The 23,840-nt window shown below is 43.7% G+C and overlaps 1 protein-coding gene across 4 annotated transcripts in view; it reads right to left on the bottom strand.

Moving 5' to 3' along the window:
* Positions 1–3,503: 3,503 nt before the first annotated feature.
* Positions 3,504–23,840, bottom strand: part of DNAJC6 (DnaJ heat shock protein family (Hsp40) member C6) — a 37,574-nt gene continuing 17,237 nt past the window's right edge. Inside the window, exons 8-20 of one of the 4 annotated variants that reach the window (XR_011364308.1) lie at positions 23,557–23,674; positions 23,208–23,287; positions 21,551–21,744; positions 21,388–21,468; positions 19,597–20,010; positions 18,927–19,094; positions 16,869–16,934; positions 16,632–16,766; positions 15,634–15,885; positions 14,196–14,344; positions 11,017–11,193; positions 8,062–8,280; positions 3,504–3,670 (exon numbers count right to left, since the gene is read on the bottom strand). Coding sequence is in view for 2 of the 4 variants with exons in the window: in XM_069981383.1 (XP_069837484.1) it covers positions 8,179–8,280; positions 11,017–11,193; positions 14,196–14,344; positions 15,634–15,885; positions 16,632–16,766; positions 16,869–16,934; positions 18,927–19,094; positions 19,597–20,010; positions 21,388–21,468; positions 21,551–21,744; positions 23,208–23,287; positions 23,557–23,674 (1,936 nt within the window). In the remaining 2 variants the exon portion in view is untranslated. Of the gene's footprint in view, positions 3,671–5,998; positions 6,290–7,975; positions 8,281–11,016; positions 11,194–14,195; positions 14,345–15,633; positions 15,886–16,631; positions 16,767–16,868; positions 16,935–18,926; positions 19,095–19,596; positions 20,011–21,387; positions 21,469–21,550; positions 21,745–23,207; positions 23,288–23,556; positions 23,675–23,840 lie in introns of those variants that run through there. The other 3 variants (XR_011364309.1, XM_069981383.1, XM_069981384.1) reach the window with 3 other exon arrangements.

The raw sequence follows: 23,840 nt of genomic DNA, 5'->3' as shown, positions 1-23,840 counted from the left end.
AGTGGAGGGGAGGCAAGGGATACAGCGCTTCTGCTGCTTCAGTCTCTCCCCAGCTAGATCTCCTGATCTCAGTGGGTATCGGCAGTGACACTCACTAAGATCAATAACTTTTGACATGTCTGATATCTTCTTGACAGGTACATTTTAAATATAGTAATTCTATCATGGTTGAAATATAACTCTGTTCCCTATGCACTAAACGCCTATTCAGTTTGTGTTTCTCCACAGGAGCCAGTGTAAGAAAGCAGAAATGCAGTATAGAGCAGCGGGCACAGGCAAGTAATCTGAGAATCCTATAAGAGTGGAGGACGATTATGGTGCAAAAAATTGTTATATCGTTTGAAATTAAACGATAATCGGTCTGTGTAATTGCAGGCAACGATCGTTGATTTAGATCTGAACCTACAATTATTGTTAATCGTTCGCTAATCGTTCGCTGTAATTCCACATTCATTCGCTGTAGTTCCGCAATCGTTCAGTGTAATTGCACATTGATCATTGCTTTGCTGGAATCAGAAGGAGTAAACGATCATAGTAACGATCGCAACTAACGACCATCCTTCTGTGTAATATGGTGAACGATTTCAGGGCGCGCTCACTTCCGCCGGCTGCTGCGAGTCCTCTTCTCTGACCAATGATTATACGCCGGAAGTCACTCGCTTCCATGCATTCGCTATGGGAGCGCGTGACTTCCGGCGTTCAAATTACAAGGCCGAGAAGAGGAGTCACAGCGCCGGCGGAAGTGAGCGCGCGCCCGATTTGAACGGGACCGAAGCTACGCCGCGGGACACCGATCATCTTCTGTAAGTATACATGACAGCGGCTACCCGGGGGGGCTGAAAAAAAAAACTGAACTGCTTCTTTAAGAGGGCTGGCTGCATGAAAGATCCCTGTATGGTTCATGCGGCCGTGGAAGATTACAGCACAAATATCCATATATCCGTGCTGTCAGTTTCCATATCACAAGCAGTGCATACATACCAGCCACACTGCTAGTGATCTGGCATGCCACTCTCCAGCTCTCCCATCCTGAAGATACAGCAGTGGCCAGAGGATGGGAGAGCCGGTACACAGGATGCTGAACCACAAGCAGCGCAGAAGGTATGTATGCACTGCTTGTGATCTGGAAACTGACAGCGCAGATATAAGCGTATCCATGCTGTCAGTTTCACTTTGCTTTCGGCCGCACATCTTTTTACACAGGGAGATGTGCAGCCGATAATGATAAATTTAGAAGTCTGCACAAAAAATGTGAACAGTGATGATCGGGTGTTTTCCCCCTCTGCAGATTGCCGGCACTTTTACACAGGCTGATCATAGTCCAGAGGGTGTATTTCTAGCAACGCTTCTTGCTAATACTCGCCCCCTGTAAAAGGCCCTAATCTCTAAATAGCAGGTAAGCATTAGTCTAAACTAAGGGTGCCTTCACACCTACCGGATCCTTAGCGGATCTCACTTCTGCGGATTCACAGCGAGATCAGCTGCGGATCCAGTACCATTGATGCCTATGTTAGCACATACCCGCAGCGGGATTGACATCCCGCTGTGACTATGTGCTTTAACCCCCTGGTACCCACAGCCCCGCCGCTCTCGCATTAGCCCCGCCACCGGCATCCTCTATCCACGCCTCCATCATCACCGCCGCCCGCATCCTTTATCCCGGCCCATTAGCACCGCCGCCCGCATCCTCCATCACGGCCCCCCATCATCCCCGCCACCCGCATCCTCCATTCCGGCCCCCTATCAGCACCGCTGCCCGCATCCTGCAGCCCATTGCCGAGAGCATACATTACCTGCTCCTCGGCGCGGCTGCAGTGAGGTTCCCGGTCCCGCTCAGCCGATCAGTGTTTTGCTGTGCGCTGATCGGCTGAGCGGGACCGGAGCCGGGAGCCTCACTGAAGCCACGCCGCCGAGCAGGTAATGTATATGCTCTCGGTGGCGGGCTGCAGGATTCTGGTGGTAGGGATGGAGGATGCAGGCGGCGGGGAGGATGGAGGATGCGGGCGGCGGGGAGGATGGACGATGCGGGCAGCAGGGATGATGGAGGATGCGGGCGGCGGGGAGGATGGGGGGCCGGGATGGAGGATGCGGGCGGCGGGGCTAATGCAAGCGGCGGGGCTCTGGGCGCCAGGGGGTTAAAGCACATAGTCACAGCGGGATGTCAATCCTGCTGCGGGTATGTGCTAACATAGGCATCAATGGTACTGGATCCGCAGCTGATCTCGCTGCGAATCCGCAGAAGTGAGATCCGCTACGGATCCAGTAGGTGTGAAGGCACCCTAAACATCCATTTTAGGCTATGTTCACATTTGGTAAGAGACAAAAAACAAAAGGTGCAACAGCAACTCACAGATGCAAGGGCTTACCGTATATACTCCTCCCAGCGTACACACAGCAAACACCTGCTCTGTAGATATTAAAAATTAAAAAATATAAAAAAAATTTTTTTAGAAAAGTGAGGATCTTCGCAAACTATTTGATCAAACAGAGTGTACCATGTCGCCACGTTAAGGCGTCCTCAGAGACACGGTCCCTACTATAGCATTTTCACACTACCAATGGCCTCTCCTGGGCTGAATAAGCCTACAACTGGGCAGATAGGAGCCAAATGATCTCTTTTCTAGCAGCTATAAAAGAGTTTGCTAAGATCCTCACTTGTTGCACCTTTTGTTTTTTGTCCTTACTTAAGCCACAAGCAGCGTGCAACCTGCAGTGTAAACAGAGTCATAGATGTGCTACCAAAATTTCCCTTTTTTTCATTTGGTAAGAGACAAGCCGTTCCGTGACCCGGAATGATCTTAAGCACTGCTGATTTCTGATGCGGGCCCATCCGTGCGCGCCCTAATTAGAACTCCCCACTGCACACTATGGAGCGAGCGTCCGGAGCCGCTCCCTCCATAGTGTGCACTGACATGTCAGTTTCTGTCAGTTTCTCGTGGCGCCGCTAGGGATCCCGGCCGGAGTGTATACCATGTGTATACACTCCGGCCTGGGTTCCCCCAGCCTGCAGCACTACGTAAGTACCGCAGAAATCATTGCTGTTGTAACAACGCCCATGATTTCTGCGGAACTTACGTAGTGTGAACATAGCCTTATAGCGTATATACCAAGATTTAAAAAGTTATCCTCCATCCATGGGATAGGTGATAAGTAGCTGACTGGTGGGAGGTTAAACTGCTGGGACCTCCACTGATAACTAGAAGTGTCCCCATGTGAATGGAGTGGCAGCGTGCATGCTTGACCACCGCTCTATTCATTTTCGGACGGACTTTCAAAAATTATTCTGGAAACATCCTTGTGATCCCATATTCTGTGGATATGATATCAACTTTAATCTTGTGATAACCCCCTTTTCAAGAAGAAAGACATTATTGCGAAAATTTAACACTGTAAAAACACAAGAAGCCTTTTCATAAGAAAAAAAATGCATGTTTAATTGCTTTAAACCACAAACAAGCATGAAAATAAATCTTTGAAAAATGTTAAACAGATATATAGCTATTTCTTCTTTTTTTGTGAGATGACAAAATCAGTTTTTTAAGGAGTTGAAATTAAAACTTTATTACACAACGCTAAAGCCATGAGTCCGGGCAACAAGTCTAAGTGTAGTAAAGAATACGGTACTATGATCGGTCACTCTATTACCGAGGCTCAGGACACACGATAATATCTACAAACATAAAGAATAGACTGATTATTAAACAACTCACAGGAGTAGGATTCACATTCCAGGTAGAGAAGACAAGCAAATGTTTGTTCAGAAGCTCTTTGTACTCTATGTATTGTGTAATCATTCATAGCTCTTGTCATTTCATTTTTTTTTTAGTATTTTTTGTTAGTTTTTTTTTGTCACCTTTCAGTTTTGCATATAAAAAGTTGAAACAGACATCTTGACAATAATTAGTAGAATAGTGTAAAAAAAAAAGGAAAACAAAAAGAAACAAAAAACTAAATAAAAATATCACAATATGGTGACGTAAAGCGCAACTCCTGTACTTACTAAGTCACCAGTAATTTTTATATATATATATATATATATATATATATATATATATATATATATAATTACAGAATTTTTGAATAGGATATATATATATATATATATATCCTATTCAAAAATTCTTTATTAGTCCCAACTTTGTTAGTAATAATCAATAAGGCTGCCATTATAGGCAATCCTGGTGGTGCCTGGAATGTAAAACCTGCCTAGTACTGGAACTTTCACCACTGACTAGCACAACTAGGCTGATTTATCATTAAAATGGTAAAAGAAATAAAACAGCTGCTTTCTTCCAAAAACAGCGTCACACCTTTCATCAGGCTGTATATGGCATTACAGCACACTTTCATTAATTTCAATGGAACTAAGATGCAATGAAACGCACAAACTGAGGCTAAGAGTGGCGCCGTTCATGAAAGAAAGCAGACATTGTTTTGTTTTTGTATTTTTTTTAAATCCTGGATAACCCCTTTAAATGGAAACTGTCACCATTGAGGACTGTATATAGACAAATAGAAGCCAAGCAGATTTATATACAATGTAGGGCGAAAATATTCAGTGTAACTTGTATTTTACTTCTGTAAATCTATACTGGTTGTAGGAGTCCAGTGGGTGGTACTATTCTTTAATGATTGACCCCGCCCACTGCATTCATACTTTCAGGACCAGCAGCTGCATGCAGTTGTGTGACTAAAATACCATTTTTCGTACTATTTTCCTATAAAATTATATATCCACCTGCTCAGATTCACCTGCCTTGTAACATACTGACCTCAAGTTGAGCACTTTAATAAATGTGACAGGATCCCTTTAAAGAAGCAGTTCACCCTCAAAATTTTTGGGCCCCCCCCCGGTAGCCGCTGGCACGTGTACTCACAGAAGATGATCGATGTCCAGCAGCATAGCTCCGTTCCATTCCCGCGGTGCCGTTCAAATCTGGTGCGTGCTCACTTCCGCCGGCGCTGTGACTCCTCTTCTCTCCCTTGTAATTTGAACGCCAGAAGTCACACGCTTCCATAGAGAATGCATGAAAGCGAGTGACTTCCGGCCTATAATGACAGCTCAGAGAAGAGGACTCACAGTGCCGGCGGAAATGAGCGCCGGATTTGAACGGCACCGCAGGACCGGAACAGAGCTACGCCGCTGGACATCAATCATCTTCCATGAGTATACATGCCAGCGGCTACCGGGGGGGCCAAAATATTTTTGGGGTGAACTGCTTCTTTAAGCAATAACCCATATACAAGCTGTAATGGTTGCTGTTATTGATGGTTACTTAACCAAGAAGAAGCAGATACATCATATACAGATGCAGAACTATATGAAGGAGAATCTTTATAGGAAGATGACTCAAAGACTTATATTTCCTGGAGATTTTGTGATATTGTGCTGTACCTCACAGAGCTGTAGCTTGTAATGTCTGGGCACCATTGAAAAGCCCCACCACCATCACTTGTCATTTATTGCACGTCTGTCCTCTTTAGCCCAGGGGGGGCTGAAACCTCTGCACTCTCTTTAACCACAACACTGGGACCACTATTTTATATTTTGTATTGAAGCAATAATCTACAGTCTCTAACATGCTGGGAGTTGTTGTAGTTGCACAACAGATGGGAAGCCACGAATTGCAGACCACATCCTAATGTAATAAACACAAATTCCTGAATATACTTTTTGAACTGTAAACAAAATGATTGTCTTAGACACAAAACTGTAGACATGTGTAAAAGGACGTTACCAAGTATCCCAGGATTGGTGGTTTGTATCACTGAATGTAAAAAAAAATGTAATTTGTTGTAAAATTACTATGGCCCTGACAAATTGCCCAGCTGGATACTCTGCTCCATAGAGTTAAGCTACGTTTACACGGAACGATTATCGGGCAAATTTTCGCGATAACTATCGCATTGAGCGATAATTGTTCCGTGTAAACGCAGGGAACGAACAAGCGATTAGCTAAAAATCATTCATTTTGAACATGTTAATAAATCGTCGTTGATCGTTCGCAAAAAATTCGCAGATCGTTCCGTATAAACAGTCGTTCACTGATTTTACGAGATGTGCGAGATAGGCTTAAGCAATCGCAAAACGAATTTTCTGTACGATATATCGTTCCATCTAAACGCTGATCGTTATAAAAAAAATTGTTAATTCGAAATCGTTAATCGTACAATCGGGCGAATTATCGCTCTGTGTAAACTTAGCATTAGATGGTAGTTGATCTCATTCAGCCAGCAGCTATTCCTTCCATCCACCCTATACCGCGCTGCAGCAACTCTGCTCCACACTCTGTGAGAAAAAAAAAGAGTCAGGCTCCATTTACTTACACTATGAGGCTATGTCCATACTACGTATTCATTGAATAGCGACCACAGAAAACTGACACGTCAGTTTTCTACGGCGCTGCGAGAGATCCCGGCCGGAGTGTATACTATGTGTATACGCTCCGGCCGGGATTCCATAGAAGCCCAGGTAACGTATATTTTCGTATTAATCACAGCCGTTGTTGGAATCGGCAACAACGGACGTACTTTTACGAAAAATATACGTTGTGTGAACATAGCCTAAGCCCGAATTGTCACGTGAGCCGGGAGAGGGCAGCTCAGACCTGATCGGTATAGGTCTGAACAGTCAGACTCAGACCAAACAGAACTTTTTACACGTCTAAAGTGTATGGAACCATATTACTTCCACAATTTTCAAGAGTAAAATGAAAATTGAAGTAAAGGGGCAGTAGCACCAGTGTGCACAGTTATACTTTATAGATGCAGCTATGGACTTTTTAAAGGTGTACTCTGGAAGGTAAAAACCTTTTTACTATATTTATTTATATATCAATTATATCAGTTTACATTGAGTGGAAGCATATATTCCTATTAGAACATATTAGAATCTAGAGTATCCAGGGGAACCTCCTATGACTAGAGCCACAGGCAGAGCACGTGGTGATAATAATCTCTGCTCACTGTGCAGAGGCTGCTGCACACAGCGATAGTGACAGGCAGCCCCCCCCCCCATACTGTGTATTATAATAAAAATATACAGTACACAGTACTTCAACGTAAATCGATGTGAATTGATGTTAATTGACTATACATTTATTGTGGTTAGGTTATATTAAAAAGTAATATGACTTTATTAAAGCAATGTAAAAAAAAATCTGTATCCAATCCTGCAATACCATGAACTACTACTACCATTTGCTTTCTACACCCCTCCTTGTAGAGCCAATATAGTGCAACATAAAATGCAATAAGACAATCAACAAAAAGACATCCTGATTTAGGCCGCAGATGTCCTGCATCTTGAATATGAAGAGCTGATATGTAAGTCATCCCCTGTATAGGGTCACATTGTAACAAAAGCAAATTAAAGGGGTATTCCTCTTAAATCCTCATGGAGACTTGCCAGAATATAATTTGAGTTTATGTGGGTTCCTTGAGCTAAATCCTAACAAAAGAGTCTACATGCTCAAAATCAATCGAGTTCTACTGCATGTTGGTCATGTTCCAGCATGGAAGGCAAAGGACGGGGTTGGATTCTCAGAAAATCATGGCCTCCCAATGATGTCATCTTCTGACACTTCCATATGATATATCACATACCGAATTTAAGTGGAAGTCCCCTTTTAAAACTAAATTAAGATTTGTTGTTCCTCTGCAGGGAAAAAATAAGATTTTGCTCCTCTACTTCCAAGAAGGAAGACAAGAGTGCAACACAAAATATCTTCCTCCAGGAATCTTTAAAACATCTTACATCTTTAGCCATATGGGCTGTGGCAGGATATAAGGGTTCTGTATTCACAAAAAAACCAAAATGATATAACGCAGGCACATATGATGGACAGGATCGGTCACGTGTGTTTAGGTTAACAGTTTCAACTCCAGAGGATTTTAATTTAAATTCACATTATAAATAAATCAATAAATATTTAAATAAATAAAACACTAGGGAGGAGAACTTAAGACGTCGGAATTTACTGCTACACGTAGAGTGCAAGAGTTCATTCTCCGAAGGAAATTTTCCATGTCAACAATAATGCCACATTCGCCCTAACATACATGAAATAAATGGAGTTATTGAGGTTCGTAAAGAAACCAAGGGAAAGGTCCGTCACTTTCATTAATGGATGTCATACTGCACAGGAGGTAAGGGTGAGATATGCAGACTGGAAGGGGTTAATATAACGCTTTCTGTCCTTGGTTATCAAATTCTGACCAGGCATCGTTCAGCTCCATAAAAATCATCTTTGCATATTGCTCGTAGGGCTGCCCAGTGGCCTGTAAAATAAACACAGTGGAATTAAAGGGGAACTCCAGCAGACACGTTGGACATTTCCACCACCTCCTAATCTAGCTCACGGAATAACAATGTCCACCTGTACAGTTGTGGAGGACCTTTGGTCCTCCAGCTGGTGAAAAACTACTATTCCCATAATGCCTGGATGGCTAAAGTTGCATTAAGAATGGTTGTTTTGTAAGAAATGTTCTCCACCACTGTCCTTTACCCTCTTATACTACATTTAACTTTCTTTTTAGAAGGTAAAAGCTGAGCTACACTCTGCCATTATGACTGTAGAAAGCACTGACGACAGGAAGCAGTGCCAGAGGTATAACTATAAGGGGTGCAGAGACTCATTAGGTGTCTCTTTCCTATAAGAGGACACTGGGTGATTTTGTGGTTGTCACTCAGCATACTTGCTATGTAATAGCTCAGAGTCATTCCACCTATGCAACAGTCAAAGTGAAGCTGTAAAACTTTAAAGAGGTTGGCCACTTTATAGTAAAAGAAGTTGGATGTAGCCCCAGGGAGTCCTGAGAAACATGGCTACAGCCTATTGCCTAGGGCTAAATCCATGTTTTCCAGGACTCCCTAGGGCTGCATCCAACTTCCTCAGACACCAATATTACAGCGCTAAACTCTTGAGAAGAGATGAGCGAATCTACAGTAGGAACAAAGCAAAACGCTTTGTTCCTATTGGCATTCTGCTCATCAGTCTGCTCTAATCCATGCCGCTCCTCCCGAGGTGCTGGGAATAGATGGATCCAGTCCTGGGAAACTTCTCACAGTTTCCCTGGATCCATCTTTTCCCAGCACCCAGGGTGGAGCGGCATGTAGTGGAGCAGACGTATCTCATACGTCATGGTGCCGTTAGGGGAGTTCAGAGAGAGGCTGTGCCGGGACCCCCTTTCTGAACTGCCACCATCCCAGCTGCTTTCTGCAGCCCGGGATCGCGGCTATTAGACATGACAGCTGCATTTAAATGGCCTGCGGTGCCTATCCGTGGTGGTCTAGTGGAGGGATCCCCCCTCCGCGATGCGATCTCAGAGGGGATTCTTTCTACTTACCCAGCCGGGCCGCAGCGTCGGTGTGACGCTGTTCCCAGCTCAGTATTCTATTAATCTGGTCTGTAGCAGAACAGTATAATAGAGCACCGATCTAATGGATCGGTGCTCTATTATATACACAGCATTGATCTCAATGGGAGATCAATGTTGTTTATATAGAAGTCCCCCAGGGGGCTTCTAATAAATGTCAATGTTTATAAAAAATCCCCTTCCCTAATAAAAGTCTGAATCACGCCCCTTTTCCCATTTAAGTAATAATTTTTTTTTACATATTTGGCATCGCCGCGTGCGTAATCAACTGAACTAGTAAATTTTCACATTCCTGATCTTGCACGGTAAACGGCGTAAGTACAAAAAAACGCCAAAGTGCAAAATTGCACATTCTTGGTTGCATCAAATTGTAATAAAAATTGATCAAAAAGTCGCATATACGCAAACAAGGTACCGATAATAATTAGAGTATTGTAATTTATTATTAAATCTATACATTGGCGTGAATGTCGACCAAACCTGCAGTGGCATAAGCTGACAATGGAGGAAAACAGACTATCTCTGGGGCAAGAGAAACTGGAAGAGACTGGATTTCACATGGGAAACAGATCTCCACCTGATTCTAGCAACAGCTTGTCTCTGTCTCCCCTTTGAAGCATTCGTCTAACAGATATCTTAGATGCATGAGGATCTGAAAAATTACAATGTGAATTCCTGGGGCCGAGCACCGAAGCGGATCAGATGTTGCTTTGTTACCATAGGTGCAGATTATCAACACACGTGACTGTCAGAGTTCTATTACACTGAAACAGAGTCATATCAGTGTTCCCCCACAATCTTCTCCTTGCGCCCCCTTACCCAGGCAGATGCCCTTGCTTGTGAGCCATCTCTCTTATTGCCTGTCTAGTTTAGAATCAGCCCACTGTAGAACTGCAGCTACTATGGATGACAATGTTGTAGGTAGAGGTGACAATGTACCTGACGTGACCAGAGAACAAAGCTGCCGCTGCTGAATAATTCATTCATGGAGCTGTTTTGAAAGCGTTACAAGTTTTCATCAGAGTCAATGATAGTGTTGTATTTCTGACAAGGGAGGGGTGACTGTACAAGGGGCCACCGACTGGTCATTGTGTTCATTTTCTGTGCAATTTTATTAATCATAATGGGGCACGTTAAAACCTAATGTCCCTAAAGGCCCTATTACAAAGCGATTATCGGCCGTGTGTGGCTGATTATCGGGCATTATTGCAGATAATCACTTTGTGTAATAAAAAGCAACGATCAGCAGACATGCACAATGTTGGCTGATTGTTGTCTTTCAATGTCTTTCAACTTGTTTAAAGACAAACGATCACGATAGCAACGATCTGCTGCCGTTGCTCTGTGTAACAGGAGTGGCGGCAGCAGACCGCTGCTATCTTCTATGAGCTGCCCCGCCCCCTGCCCCACCTCTCCGCGGCATGTGTAATAGCGCTGGCAGCGGTACGAGGAGCAAGCGAGTGCTGAAGATGGGGGCCGAGTAATAGGGGCTTAATGGTCATCCATAGGGGGTCCATACAGATTAGCTGGTTAGCCAATCTAGCAGAACGCATAGGGTTTGGCCAACTTAATCTAAAGTATAATCTGTGTCTGTGATATGATATTACATACATCGTAACAGTAGCAGCTAGTACTTACTTTGTCTGGGTGAACCACTAACACAGCTTTCCGGTATACTTTTTTAACTTGTTCTGGGGTGACTAGATCTGCCATGCCGACTGGTTTCCACTTGGTCTCCCCTGCCCATAGCACAGTGTGCATGGTGGAGAGCAAGGCTCGGATGTTCCGCTCTTTACCTTCAATCCAGTCTAAGATCTGCAATAGACAACACAAGCCTGTTTTAACTTATAAACATAACTCACTATTGCGGGCAAAATCTGGACTTCCCCGTCCCCTTTTTTGTTACAATGATCACAAATAGACCATAGCTGCTGAAATAAGTATGAACTGGAATATAGAATGAAAAAAAGAAGCGACACATACAAAGCGACTGATCTGCAAATACGCTCAGCATATAGATGGTACATGGTATGCCATAATTATTTCTCATGGACCCATTGACTTCTATAAATACCTCCTGCCCCAAACAGATCTGTTAAAAAAACTGTTTTTAATGGACCCATTAAAGGAGAAGTCCGGCAAAAATTTTTTTATTAAAGTATTGCCCCCCCAAAAGCTATACAAATTACCAATATACACTTATTACGGTATCTGCAAATGAAGTGCTTTTTCCCTGCACTTACTACTGCATCAAGGCTTCACTTCCTGGATAACATGGTGATGTCACTTCCTGTATAACATGGTGATGTCACGACCCGACTCACAGAGCTGTGTGGGCTGTGGCTGCTGGAGAGGATGATGGCAGGAGGATACCGAGAGACACAGGGCACTGGAGGGACACTGAGCATCACTCTGCCATCATCCTCTCCAGCAGCCACAGCCCGCACAGCTCTCGGAGTCGGGTCGTGACATCACCATTTTATCCAGGAAGTGACATCACCATGTTATCCAGGAAGTGACATCACCATGTTATCCAGGAAGTGAAGCCTTGATGGAGTAGTAAGTGCAGGTAAAAAAACACTTTATAAGCATTTCCCGTAATAAGTGTATATTGGTGATTTGTATAACTTTTGGGGGGCAATACAATACTTTAACCCTTAGGGGACACAGCCAGTTTTCATTTTTGCGTTTTCGTTTTTCCCTCCTCGTGTATATAAGGCCATAGCGCCTGCATTTTTCCACCTAGAGACCCAAATGAGCCCTTATTTTTTGCGCAACTAATTGTACTTTGCTAAGGCAGATGTAATTTTTGCCTAAAATGTGCCGGGAAACCAGAAAAAAATTATATGTGTGGTGAAATTGAAAAAAAAAACGCATTTCTTTTATTTGGGGGAAATGTGTTTTTACGCCATTCGCCCTGGGGTAAAACTGACTTGTTATGCATGTTCCTCAAGTCGTTACGATTAAAACGATATGTAACATGTATAACTTATATTGTATCTGATGGCCTGTAAAAAATTCAAACCGTTGTTAACCAATATACGTTCCTTAAAATCGCTCCATTCCCGGGCTTATAGCGCTTTTATCCTTTGGTCTATGGGTCTGTGTGAGGTGTCATTTTTTGCGCCATGATGTGATCTTTCTATCGGTACCTTGATTGCGCATATATGACTTTTTGATCGCTTTTTATTACAATTATTCTGGATTTGATGCGACCAAAAATGCGCAATTTTGCACTTTGGGATTTTTTTGCGCTGACGCCGTTTACCGTGTGAGATCAGGAATGTGATTAATTAATAGTTCGGGCGATTACGCACGCGGCGATAGCAAACATGTTTGTTTATTAATTAATTTATTTATTTTTATTTATAAAATGGGGAAAGGGGGGTGATTCAGACTTTTATTAGGGGAGGGGATTTTGTGTTATTAAAAATACTTTTTTCTTTTACTTTAGACATATACTAGAAGCCCCCCTGGGGGGCTTCTAGTATATGCACTCTGATCTCTCATAGAGATCCATGCAGTATAGTTATACTGCATGAATCCATGAGATCGGTGTTCTATTACTTTTGGCTGCTGCAGCCAAAAGCAATAGAATGCCGAGCCGGGATCAGCGCCATTACGGAGCAGACCCCGGCCCGGTATGGATGCAGGGATCGCCCCCCCGCAATCGCGCCGCAGGGGGGCGATCCCCCCACTAGACCACCAGGGATGTATAACCGCAAGTATTTAGAAGCAGCTGTCAACTTTGACAGCTGCTTCTAAGTACTTAATTAGCGGGCACGGCGATCGGACCGTGCCCGCTAATAGCCGCGAGCCCGGGCTACACGCGGCACCCGGGATCGCGGCAGTTCAGAGGGTGGTCGCCGCGCGACCCCCCTCTGAACTCCCATAGCGGCACGAGGACGTTAAATAACGTCCTGGTGCAGCTATGGGTTAATAAAAAATTTTCCCGGACTTCTTTCCCGGAGTTCTATGGGAACATCTATGGGTACCATGTTAGTGCAGGTCTTGTATTTTCCTAAGAATATATTGCGGCCTCCAACATGGATCAGTGTAAAACGTGGACATGTGTATAGTGCCTTAAAAAATTACTGGGTCCGAAAGTGTAGGTTGATCTGAAAATATGGCTGCGTGAAGGAGGCCACATCCATTTAATTACTGGTGCAAAAAAGTGACTTGAAAAAATAAAGCAAATTCATCATACATTGCTGTGCTGATATGATAAATCACCTATATAAAGGCATTGGGTGAATGATATAATTTTGGCTAGTCTAATTTTCTAGCATATACATTTTTATGCAAGCCCCATTTTGCACAAAAATTTAGCAGTTTTTTAAAGGGGATATCCAAAGAGCAGGCAAGGTCCTACCTTTTATGCTTTCCGGCGCTCCACTTCCTTCACCTGCCTGTGGAGGAAATGGAGTGCCAGAGAGCAGAAAAGGTAGGAACTTCCCTCTCCAGATAACCCCTTTAACATCTGTGGTGCTGACACAATGCAAAACAAGAGCTCCTGGGCTTCTCATGCCCAGTGGATTTACTATCATTTACATCTTTGTATCTAGGATTAGAAAATAATAAAGCTAGTTTCTTCCAAAAACAGCGCCACCCCTGTTTTTCAGGCTGTGTGTGGTATTACAAGTCAGCTCACTTCATTCACTTCAATGTAACTAAGATGTAATATCACAAAAAAAGAGGACAAGAGAGGTGCTGTTTCTGGAAGAAAGCAGATATGGTTTCCTGGATCCTGGATAACCCCTTGGTGTATGACATTGCAGTCTTGATACATTGCCTCCCCGTCCACCCACTGTCCTCACCTTTAGTTTCTCCGGATCCATTTCCTTTGACATTTCTTCCTTCCTCATTTCAGCAATAGTTCTTGGTCCCTTCCTCTCCTTGTGCGCGTTGAATCCCTGACTAGAGAGTAAATCTTCAAAGTTGTCAGATGAAGCTTTTGGTTTTGCATCTGAAACAATAAGGACAACTAGTTATAACAAGTAGTATATGTAAAGATGGCTCCAGACATGAGACTGTCTGATGAAACACTTCCAATCATTCTCTGCAATTGTATAAGGGGTTGCGATAATGGAGAAAAGTAGCCAAATTCCTAAAAATGTCACATGATAATACAATAAATTTGGCCCACCTTACTTTAAGATTCAACACCAAAATCCCCCCCCCCCGCCCCCCAAAAAAACAAAACATGTCTACTTTTCCATGTAATTCAATGGTAAAATTGGTACCGGAAAAGGTGTAAAAACAAAACACTTTGGGGAGGTTTATCAAACATTTATGTCTCTTTTTTCTTTTTAGGTATCAAAAAGTTGCAATTTAAAAAAAAAAGTTTTAAAAAGTGGGTGGGTGGGTGGATGAAATCTAGATTACAGTCTATTAATAAATCAGGCAAATCTAAAGCCAGTGGAATTTTACTTAAGACCAACATGTAAAATTCCCAGTCTTAGGCCTCCATCACACAACCGGTAAATTTATCCGGATTTCTTATCAGAAAGTCTGGATTCATTTCCGGACCCATTGGGTTCTAATGGGCATGTATACCCTTCAGGATTTTTCCTGAAGGGTGTCCGTGATGGAAAATAGCTCCAGAAAATATAGGACAAGTGCCACTGGGTGCTGATGCTGGCCCTTTAACTGTATGCTATCCTAATCACGAGTGCATACAGTTAAATGCAGAGCAGTGATTGAACAGGCTGGGAGCCATTGGCTCCTGACCCTGTCAATCACTCCTGTGGCCAGAGAGGCAGCATTATACCTCCTGCCACAAGAGGTCACTACCTCCCCCAGCGTGATGTTACTCGTGTGCACACAGAGCTAGAAGGGCGATAGGGAAGCCAAATGAGGACACCACTGTAACCTGCAGCAGGTAAGTAGGTTTTTCTTTTCCTCTTCTGTTTTTATGGCCTCTGTTTTCCTGATGCCTCTTGAAAGGCTTTTTCATCAGTGTTTTCTGGCTGTAAAAACGGGTACGGATGTGTGAAGGGGCCTTAGTAAACTCGTACCAGTAGAAAATTGTATGAATTGAATGTGATATTACACTGATAAACTCTATCATGTACCAAAATATTATTTACACTGCATTTAGAACTCTGTAGTCCCACTCACACAAGTCTGCAAAAGAGTTTCCATTCACTGACAGTAATCAGAGATCTTGATAACTATGAACCATTATAACAAAAATGTAGAATAAACAGATAAAAGTAGGTGAAATAAGCCAAGTATTCTGCAGAGCAGACTGACCAGCACTGGCTGCATTCTTCCCTTTGTCGTTCTGTCCGCTGTTCATTGCAGAGAAGCTGATGTTGTAGTTGGGTCTGTTTTGCGGCGACGAGTGGGGGACGTTTTGCTGAGGCTTGGAATGCGGCTGCCAAGAATATCCAGAGTTCGGCTGCCAGCTGTGTTGTGGGGATGGCTTCTGGGGTGACCCCACTGGGGGAAAACCACCACTGCAGCCAGTTGGGGTTGTTGGCTTACTTGCAAATGAGGAACCACCTAGATTGAGGTACAAATTAATGATGAGAGTGACTACAAGCAGGGCAAGTACATTACTACAAATGGTGGCCGCATGCTGCCCCTAAGAGACTACAAATCTGCCACCTGAGAAATAAACTCATTTCGCCATAAAGCAGAAACGTCTCTAGCTACAGACTACAAACCCTGTGTAAGGTCTGATCCTGCAGTCCTGTGTAACTCTCTTCTATCTGCGGCCTCTTAAAGGGGTACTCTGACTTACTCTGAGTTATACAGATTTGTAAAAAAAAGCTCTATTTAAAATACTATATACTATACTATAATTAAAATACTACAGTCTTCCAGTACTTATCAGCTGCTGTATGTCCTTCAGGAAGTGGTGCATTCTTTCCAGTGTGACACAGTGCTCTCTGCTGCCACCTCTGTCCATGTCAGGAACTGTCCAACCCAAGAGAGGTTTTCTATGGGGATTTGTTACTGCTCTGGACAGTTCCTGACATGGACAGAGGTGGCAGCAGAGAGCACTGTGTCAGACTGGAATGAATACACCATTTGCTGCAGGACGTACTCCCAAATGAAAAAGATAATGGTGATTTTATAAGTGTTGGAATGACCATGAGCTCCAGCAAAAGTACTATTTATTTTATTATCCTAATTGTAACGTGTGCAGGTCTATGTATTAGATCGAGCTGACAGATTCTATGCGTATTGGTGAGTATTCTGCTTTTGTAGAGCTTGTAATTAAATATATAGAGAGATAATACTACCAGCAAGATTCGCACCCAGGGCCCCAAGGTCTGCAAATGGATCAAGAGTCTGTGGTTTGGTGTGGTGTTGTGGTGTACCGTGCGGTGATCCGGTGGGGCTGGTAGCAGCTGATCTGCTCCCTCTTCCTAATCCACCTGTAGAAAATACATTGTCAATAAGATATTCTGTGCATCCTTAGAAACATTAGGCCACTTGACTATATGTATGAGGTGATGACTGTGGAAACCCAACTTTACCTTGTGCTGGAGTGCCCCAGTCCCACGCTGATGACATATCAGGCTGGATGGATACAGATGGTGGAGCTGGGGAAGAAATACAAATGTATTTAAGAGGGAACTCTGGCGAAATTTGTTTTCTTTCAAATCATAGTTAGACTTGTAGACCTAGAAAAGATCCCAGGGCTGACTGTACACTAATCCTGCTGATTTTTATATTCGCCATTAAAGGAGTACTCCGGCAAACATTTTTTGTTTTAAATCAACTGGTGTCAGAAAGTTATAAATATTTGTAATTTACTTCTATTTAAAAATCTCAAGTCTCCCAATACCTGTCAGCTGCTGTATGTCCTGCAGGAAGTGGTGTATTCTTTACAGTCTGACAGGATGTTCCATATCAGATACTCAGTGGCGGTCTTTGGCACCAAGCACCCCAAATGATCGTTTGGGGCCCCCAACATCCAGGGGGGCCCCCACGCCCCGCTCTTGTGCTCAAGACCGCTGGACAGGGCCGCTGCCCCGCTCGCTGCTGCCATCTGAACAGTAACTATGAGAACTTGTAATGAGCGCTCATAGTTACATGCAGCAGCACTGACAGGGCAGGAGACATTGGCCCCCTTCCTGTCAGTCACTCCTGTGGCCGCAGGAAGGGTTTTCCCTGCGGTCACAAGTAGCAGCTTTGTCCTTGTGGTGTCGGCGCTCCAGTGATATCACTGGAGCATTGGCGGCAGGACAAGGGGAGTGCGGCCTCTTGTGATCGCAGGGAAAACCCTTCCTGCGGCCACAAGAGTGAAGAGAAGAGGAGACGCCCGGACCCAGGTGAGTATAAGTGTTTGTTTTATTGTGTTATATACTATATGGGAGGGGGAGCACACAGGGGTCTGTTTAACTGGGGGAGCGCACATCGGGGGTCTATATAAATGGGGGGAGCACACAGGGGGGCTATATAACAGGGGGAGCACACAGGGGGGCTATAGACTACTGGGGCTTCACAGAGGAGTCTATATACTACTGGGGCAGCACACAGGGGGTCTATATAATACTTGGGGCAGCAGAATGGGGTCTATATACAACTTGGAGGGCACACAGGAGGTCTATATCCAAGTGGGGGAGCACACAGGGGGGCTATATACTACTGGGGGAGCACACAGGGGTCTATATACTACTGGTGGGGCACACAGGGGGTCTATATACTACTGGGGGAACATACAGGGGGTCTATATACTACTTGTGAGGCACACAGGTGGTCTATATATAACTGGGGGAGCACACAGGGGTCTGTATACTACTGGGGCAGCACACAAGGGGTCTATATAATACTGGTGGGGCACACAGGTGGTCTATATACAACTGGGGGAACCACACAGGGGGTTTATATACTACTGGAGGTGCACACAGGGGTCTATATCCCAGTGGGGGAGCACACAGGAGGTCTATATCCAAGTGGGGGAGCACACAGGGGGGCTAAATACCCCTGAGGGAGCACATGGGGCAGGACACAAGGGGTATATACTATTGGGGGCAGCACACAAGGAGTATATATTACTGGCGGTAGCGCACAAGGAATATATACTACTGGGGGCAACTTACAGCGGTCTAATGTTTTGGACTGCGTGTCGAGGGGGGGGCCCCAGACATAACTTCGCTTGGGGCCCCAGAAATGCCAAGACCGCCCCTGCAGATGCTGTCCAGAGCAGAAGCGATTTTTTTATGGGGATTTGCTCCTACTCTGGAAGTTCCTGTCACAGGCAGAGATGGCAGCAGAGAGCACTGTGTCAGACTGGAAAGAACACACCCCTTCCTGCAGGACATACAGCAGCTGATAAGTGCTAAAAACTTGAGAATTTTTAATTCTCAAATCTGTATAACACTCTTACACCAGTTGATTTGAAAGAATAAAAACCTTTCAATGAGTACCCCTTTAATGGTGACTATAGAAATGAGCAGGATTAGTGTACAGACAGCCGTACAGGTCTACAAGGCTTACTATATATAGTCTCCAGACTCCTTTAATTATATGGTTGTAATATTTGCCCACATCGCTCAAAGGGTTAAAGTAAAATTAAAATGGCATTTTACCCATGTTAAAAGGATCAACATGGCCTCCTGGTGTCGGGGAGGGGGACGGACTCCTTGTAGCCTGCAGAATTGTGTCTCCGGAGGAGGCATTTGATGCACTCAGGAAGGATCCAAGCAAATCTTGACCGGGCTGTTTTGGGCTTGATCCAAATGGATCAAATGTAGAAGCTACAAAATAGTGAAAAAGAGATTTTTTTTTCAGTTGCCCATACACTTAACCAACATACAATAATTCATGATATGGTTGGAAATATATCACCAATGATTATTGTAATGTGTATATTTCACAAATTATGAGCCCTGATATATGGAAATCTTTTCTACTGCTTGTAAGATATTGAGGACATACAATGAAGGCTGTACAAGAAATAAGATGGTCACTTTCTTCCAAGACAATACATAATGCAAGAATAATTTTATTTATTTATTTGACTATTGAGGGTAATCTGTATAACGTTTGCTACTAAGCTCCCCCTAGTGGTGGCAAAAGGGAGACATAATTATTTAGTTTTAAGACTATGCAGCGGATTTGGAGCTCTGTATCAGGAAAACAAAGAAGAAGAATCCAATCTTTATAGGTTTTCCTATAAATCCAGTCAAGAAAAGTAAACTATCTAACACAGTCATGTATGAACCTACACAAACCAAGAACATTGCAAGCTCATTGTACCTTCCCCTACTCTCGGAGACTGTGATGGAGAGGGTGACGCTGCAGATCGTCGCGGTGTTGAGTGAGCAGATCCCACACCTCCCGCCTGGAACATGGCATCTCCAGGGGCCTGAGCTGCCCCAAAAAGGTCACTGAGGAGGTCTGAGTTAGAAGGGGGCGCTTTTGGCTGAGATGGAGCTGCATTTACCGCGCTTCCATCTAGGCAGAGCAGATCCACATCTTCCGGAGGTGCTGCAGGAGCCGGAGGGTCGATCTTTTTGTGTTTGGGGGTCCCATGGTGTTTTTCACCACTGGTGTTACTGTGCTGACTGGAGAGGGACAGAAGTTCATCATCTGATTGTTCACTCTCTTCATGGACCAGTGCGGCGCGATCATCTGAGGCCGGATGAGAGCTGGCCTTGTCTGACTTCTGGTCTAAAATATCAATACAGAAAATTCACTGACCAAAGCTCATCGTCATACATTTATCAAAGTTTAGGAAAGTTCTCTTTAGTCCAATGCATGCAGCTGTAAGACTATGGTCACACACCGTCAAATTCATATGTGAAAACGTACATGTTATTTTGAAACAAGGGGCGTTATTTGCCATAAAAATGACATCCCCCCCCCCCCAAATATGGCCTGAAAAAAAGTGTCAACATAGCCTAAAGGAGGGTGTGTAAAAAAAAAATAAAAATAAAATAAATATTTATATATATATATATATATATATATATGTATATATATATATATATATATATATATATATATATACACATACATACATGTATATCTATACACCCATTGCTGCATGATTATCAAGCCATGTAATAGGCTCAGTAAATCATCTGGAATATTGGGCCTTGTAATATAGCTCTAACAAACTAACAATCACACAGATATTTTGTTTGTGCAGTTTAGGGGTATGTTCACACAATGCCGCCTTATTTTCATAATTACGTTAGTAAATAATGATCATTACTTACGGCTGTAATGATCAAAATCCGGCCATATTTCACCTAAAAAAAACATCGCGTAAACATACCCTAGATGTGATTTGCCGATGTGTGTAGCCCTAACCTTGTATCCAGAGTCGGTAAACCTGATCTGATCAAGTCCCAATGACACAGACTTAGGCTATGTTCACACAACGTAAGTTCCGTGGGAATCACGGCCGTTGTTACAACGGCCATGATGCCCATGGAACTTACGTAGTGCTGCCTTCTGAGGGAATCCCGGACGGATTGTATACACATAGTATACACTCCGGCCGGGATCCCTAGCGGGGCCGTACAAAACTGACATCTATTCAGTGAAAAGCAACCGCAGAAAACTATGTCAGTGCACACAGTGGAGCGTGCGGCTCCAGCCACTCGCTCCATTGTGTGCTGTGGGGAGTTCTGATGCGGGCACACACGGATACACCCGCATCAGAACTATGCGGTGCTAAAGATCATCCGGCCGGTACTGCAGTATGGGATGATCTTTTCAGAGACCGGCCGTTCCATGACCTGGCCAGGTCACGGAACAGCCGGTCTCTTAGCCGGGTCACGGAACAGCCGGTCTCTTACAGTGTGTGAACATAGCCTTACAATGTATCAGGATTTTCTTATAACAAGGATAGAGAACCTGCAAAATTACAATTTTCCATCCTTCCTAAAGCATGATGCGAAATGTAGTTTTGCAACAGCTGGAGGGCCGCAGGTTCCCCTTTCCTGGCTTACAACAATCATGGACCAGTGTGAGCTAAACCCCATCAAGGTCTGATTCTCCAAGTGTAAACAGAATTTGTGATACCAATGCAGATCATACCTTGCCAGCCCAAGGAGGAGAAGAAAGCTCCCTGCCCGGCGTTCTTAATGTTGTCTTGAGGTTGCTCTACAGGAGCTCTGCCTGTTTCAAAGACAAATAATAAGTTGGCTTCTACAGAAGAAGATTCCGGGGTTGGTGTAACTATCTCTCTTCCAGTGCTTACCCCCCACAGCCAGTGCGTCCTGATGCTCCTGCTGCGATGAGAACAGAATATTGGGGTTCACATCTTTAGATACAAAATTCTCCCACGGAGGGGTGAGGTCGGTCTGTCTGTCCGTGGCTTCGATCTCGATGTCCAGGGTGACGTGAAACAGCTGAGGGTATTTGTCTGGTGAGTCACAAGCATCAAGTTCTGGTCTACAAAAGTTAAGTACAAAAAATATGAGTTCAGTAGACAATCGTCTTGTCTTCATTTTACTTGGACTGATACAATGTAGCAATCTATCAGAACGGGAGAGACATCTGTGCTGCCAATGAGCTTAGCTCACAGAGCATTGTCTAGACTGGATACAATTGTTGAGCATTGCATTCTCAGGTCCATGGGAACCCAAGTGTGCGACATTTGATTAGAGGTGAATGCAGCCCCAAGGTTTGCCTGGAAGAGATGGATATGGCCTACGACTGTATCTATGTTTTCCAGGCAGCTTTAGGGCTTCATCCAACTTCTTCAGCCACAAGTATTTAAATGCAGCGCACGCGGGTTTGGACAACCCCTTAAGTTGCACTAATCTCTATTACAAACCATACAGCATTGAAATATGGATAGAACGGCGTCGTACACGGGAACCGGCTACCCCGTGACGGCGCCATTCGATCCGTGGGTCAGATTAAAGAGGATGTACCTGATGGTACATCCTCTTTAATTTGGGACAGTTTTATGTCTTATGCGGTGCAAAATATTAAAATACATGAAACATGAACTTTTTACCCTTTTTCGGAAATGTTCAAGACTATAGGGCTATGTTTCCACACAGTATTTTTGCTCAGTATTTTGGTCAGTATTTTGCAACCAAAATTAGGAGTGGATTAAAAACACTGCAAGGCTTTGTTCACACAAGTCTATGTTGAAATTTAGTGGATGGCCGCCATTTAATGGCAAATAATGGACATTGTTTTAAAATAACAGTAATTATTTGCCATTAAATGACGGCCATCCACTTAATTTCAACAGTGTGTGAACATAGCCTTCCTGTGTTTTCAATCCACTCCTAATTTTGGTTGAAAAATACTGACCAAAATACTGTGTGGGAACATAGCCTAAAAAATACAGTAAACTAGTTTTAATTTAAAACAACGGCCGTAGTTTTCCAGTGCTGCAGTGAAAAAGCTGTCAAAGCCACAATGGTCGTAGTGTTCTCACACAGTGTGCACTACGGCCGTTGTTCACTGCACCAGTAGAAAAAAAATTAACTTGTCAATTTTCTACAGCCTCAGTTTGGCGAACAGCGGCCGTAGTTAACCCTCTGTTCACACAACGGCTGTACATTGCATAGAGGGCAATGGCTAATTGGATTGCAGGCATACCCAAAGGTGCCCACAATCCAAATAGAAATAAAATAGTTAATGTTCCTGCCACGGATATGACAGTAATGGCCACAGGAACATGTAAAACAACAGCCGTGTCAAACAATGTCGCTGTTTTACGCTGTGTGACCATAGCCTAAGGCTGCATTCAACTATATTATAGACATATTGAAAGCATCATATTGATTTATGATGTAATAAGTTCGGGTTATCAGACCCATGATAAGACCAGGGCTCGAATGTCTTCCTAGGATACATTTACACTATTACAAAACCTCTTGTGGCTATATACTTACTTTGTAAATTTTAACACTGTTGTCCCGAGCGCTATAAATCCAGTGTGGAACTGTATCTGCAATATCTGAGTATTTGTCATCTGGAATACAAAAAAAGATGTGAATAATAAAAGTAATGGTATGCTGAGTCAGACAGATAAGACTGTGCATGAAGTCTTATAGGCCATGTGGAAAAAAGAATGCAAAGTAGCGTCTCCATAAGAAAGAGTTTGCTCTCTGGTGCCACCTACTGGAGGCATCTTCCCTGTAAGTTGGTGCTCAGCGGAGACTGTACCTGATAAACAGGGAAGTGCGCCATGTGCAGAAACACTGGACTGTGATGGAGGAATGGAGAAGAAAGAGTCCTTACCTTAGCTTGCAATCTTCCTCCAATGGTAGACCTCATGTGATAAATGGAAACCACAACATCTCCATGGACGGTGACCCCCAGAGGAAACACCACTTTTCCTTCCTGGACACGATACTCTCTAAAATATAAGGGGAAGACTGAACAATGGCAAATTGCTGTTTGATTTTATAGGATCTACATACAACACATGCAAATACTATGAATACACATGGTATCTACATCCAGAGCTGCAATATGTATTCTGCTTATTCCTGACCCCCTGCCGGCTCTGTACAGGCCATGCT

The sequence above is a fragment of the Dendropsophus ebraccatus genome, chromosome 8 (genome assembly GCF_027789765.1).
Source record: "Dendropsophus ebraccatus isolate aDenEbr1 chromosome 8, aDenEbr1.pat, whole genome shotgun sequence".
Taxonomy (NCBI): domain Eukaryota; kingdom Metazoa; phylum Chordata; class Amphibia; order Anura; family Hylidae; genus Dendropsophus; species Dendropsophus ebraccatus.
The sequence above is the reverse complement of the archived record's forward strand: the minus strand, read 5'-3'. Positions and strand labels throughout refer to the sequence as shown.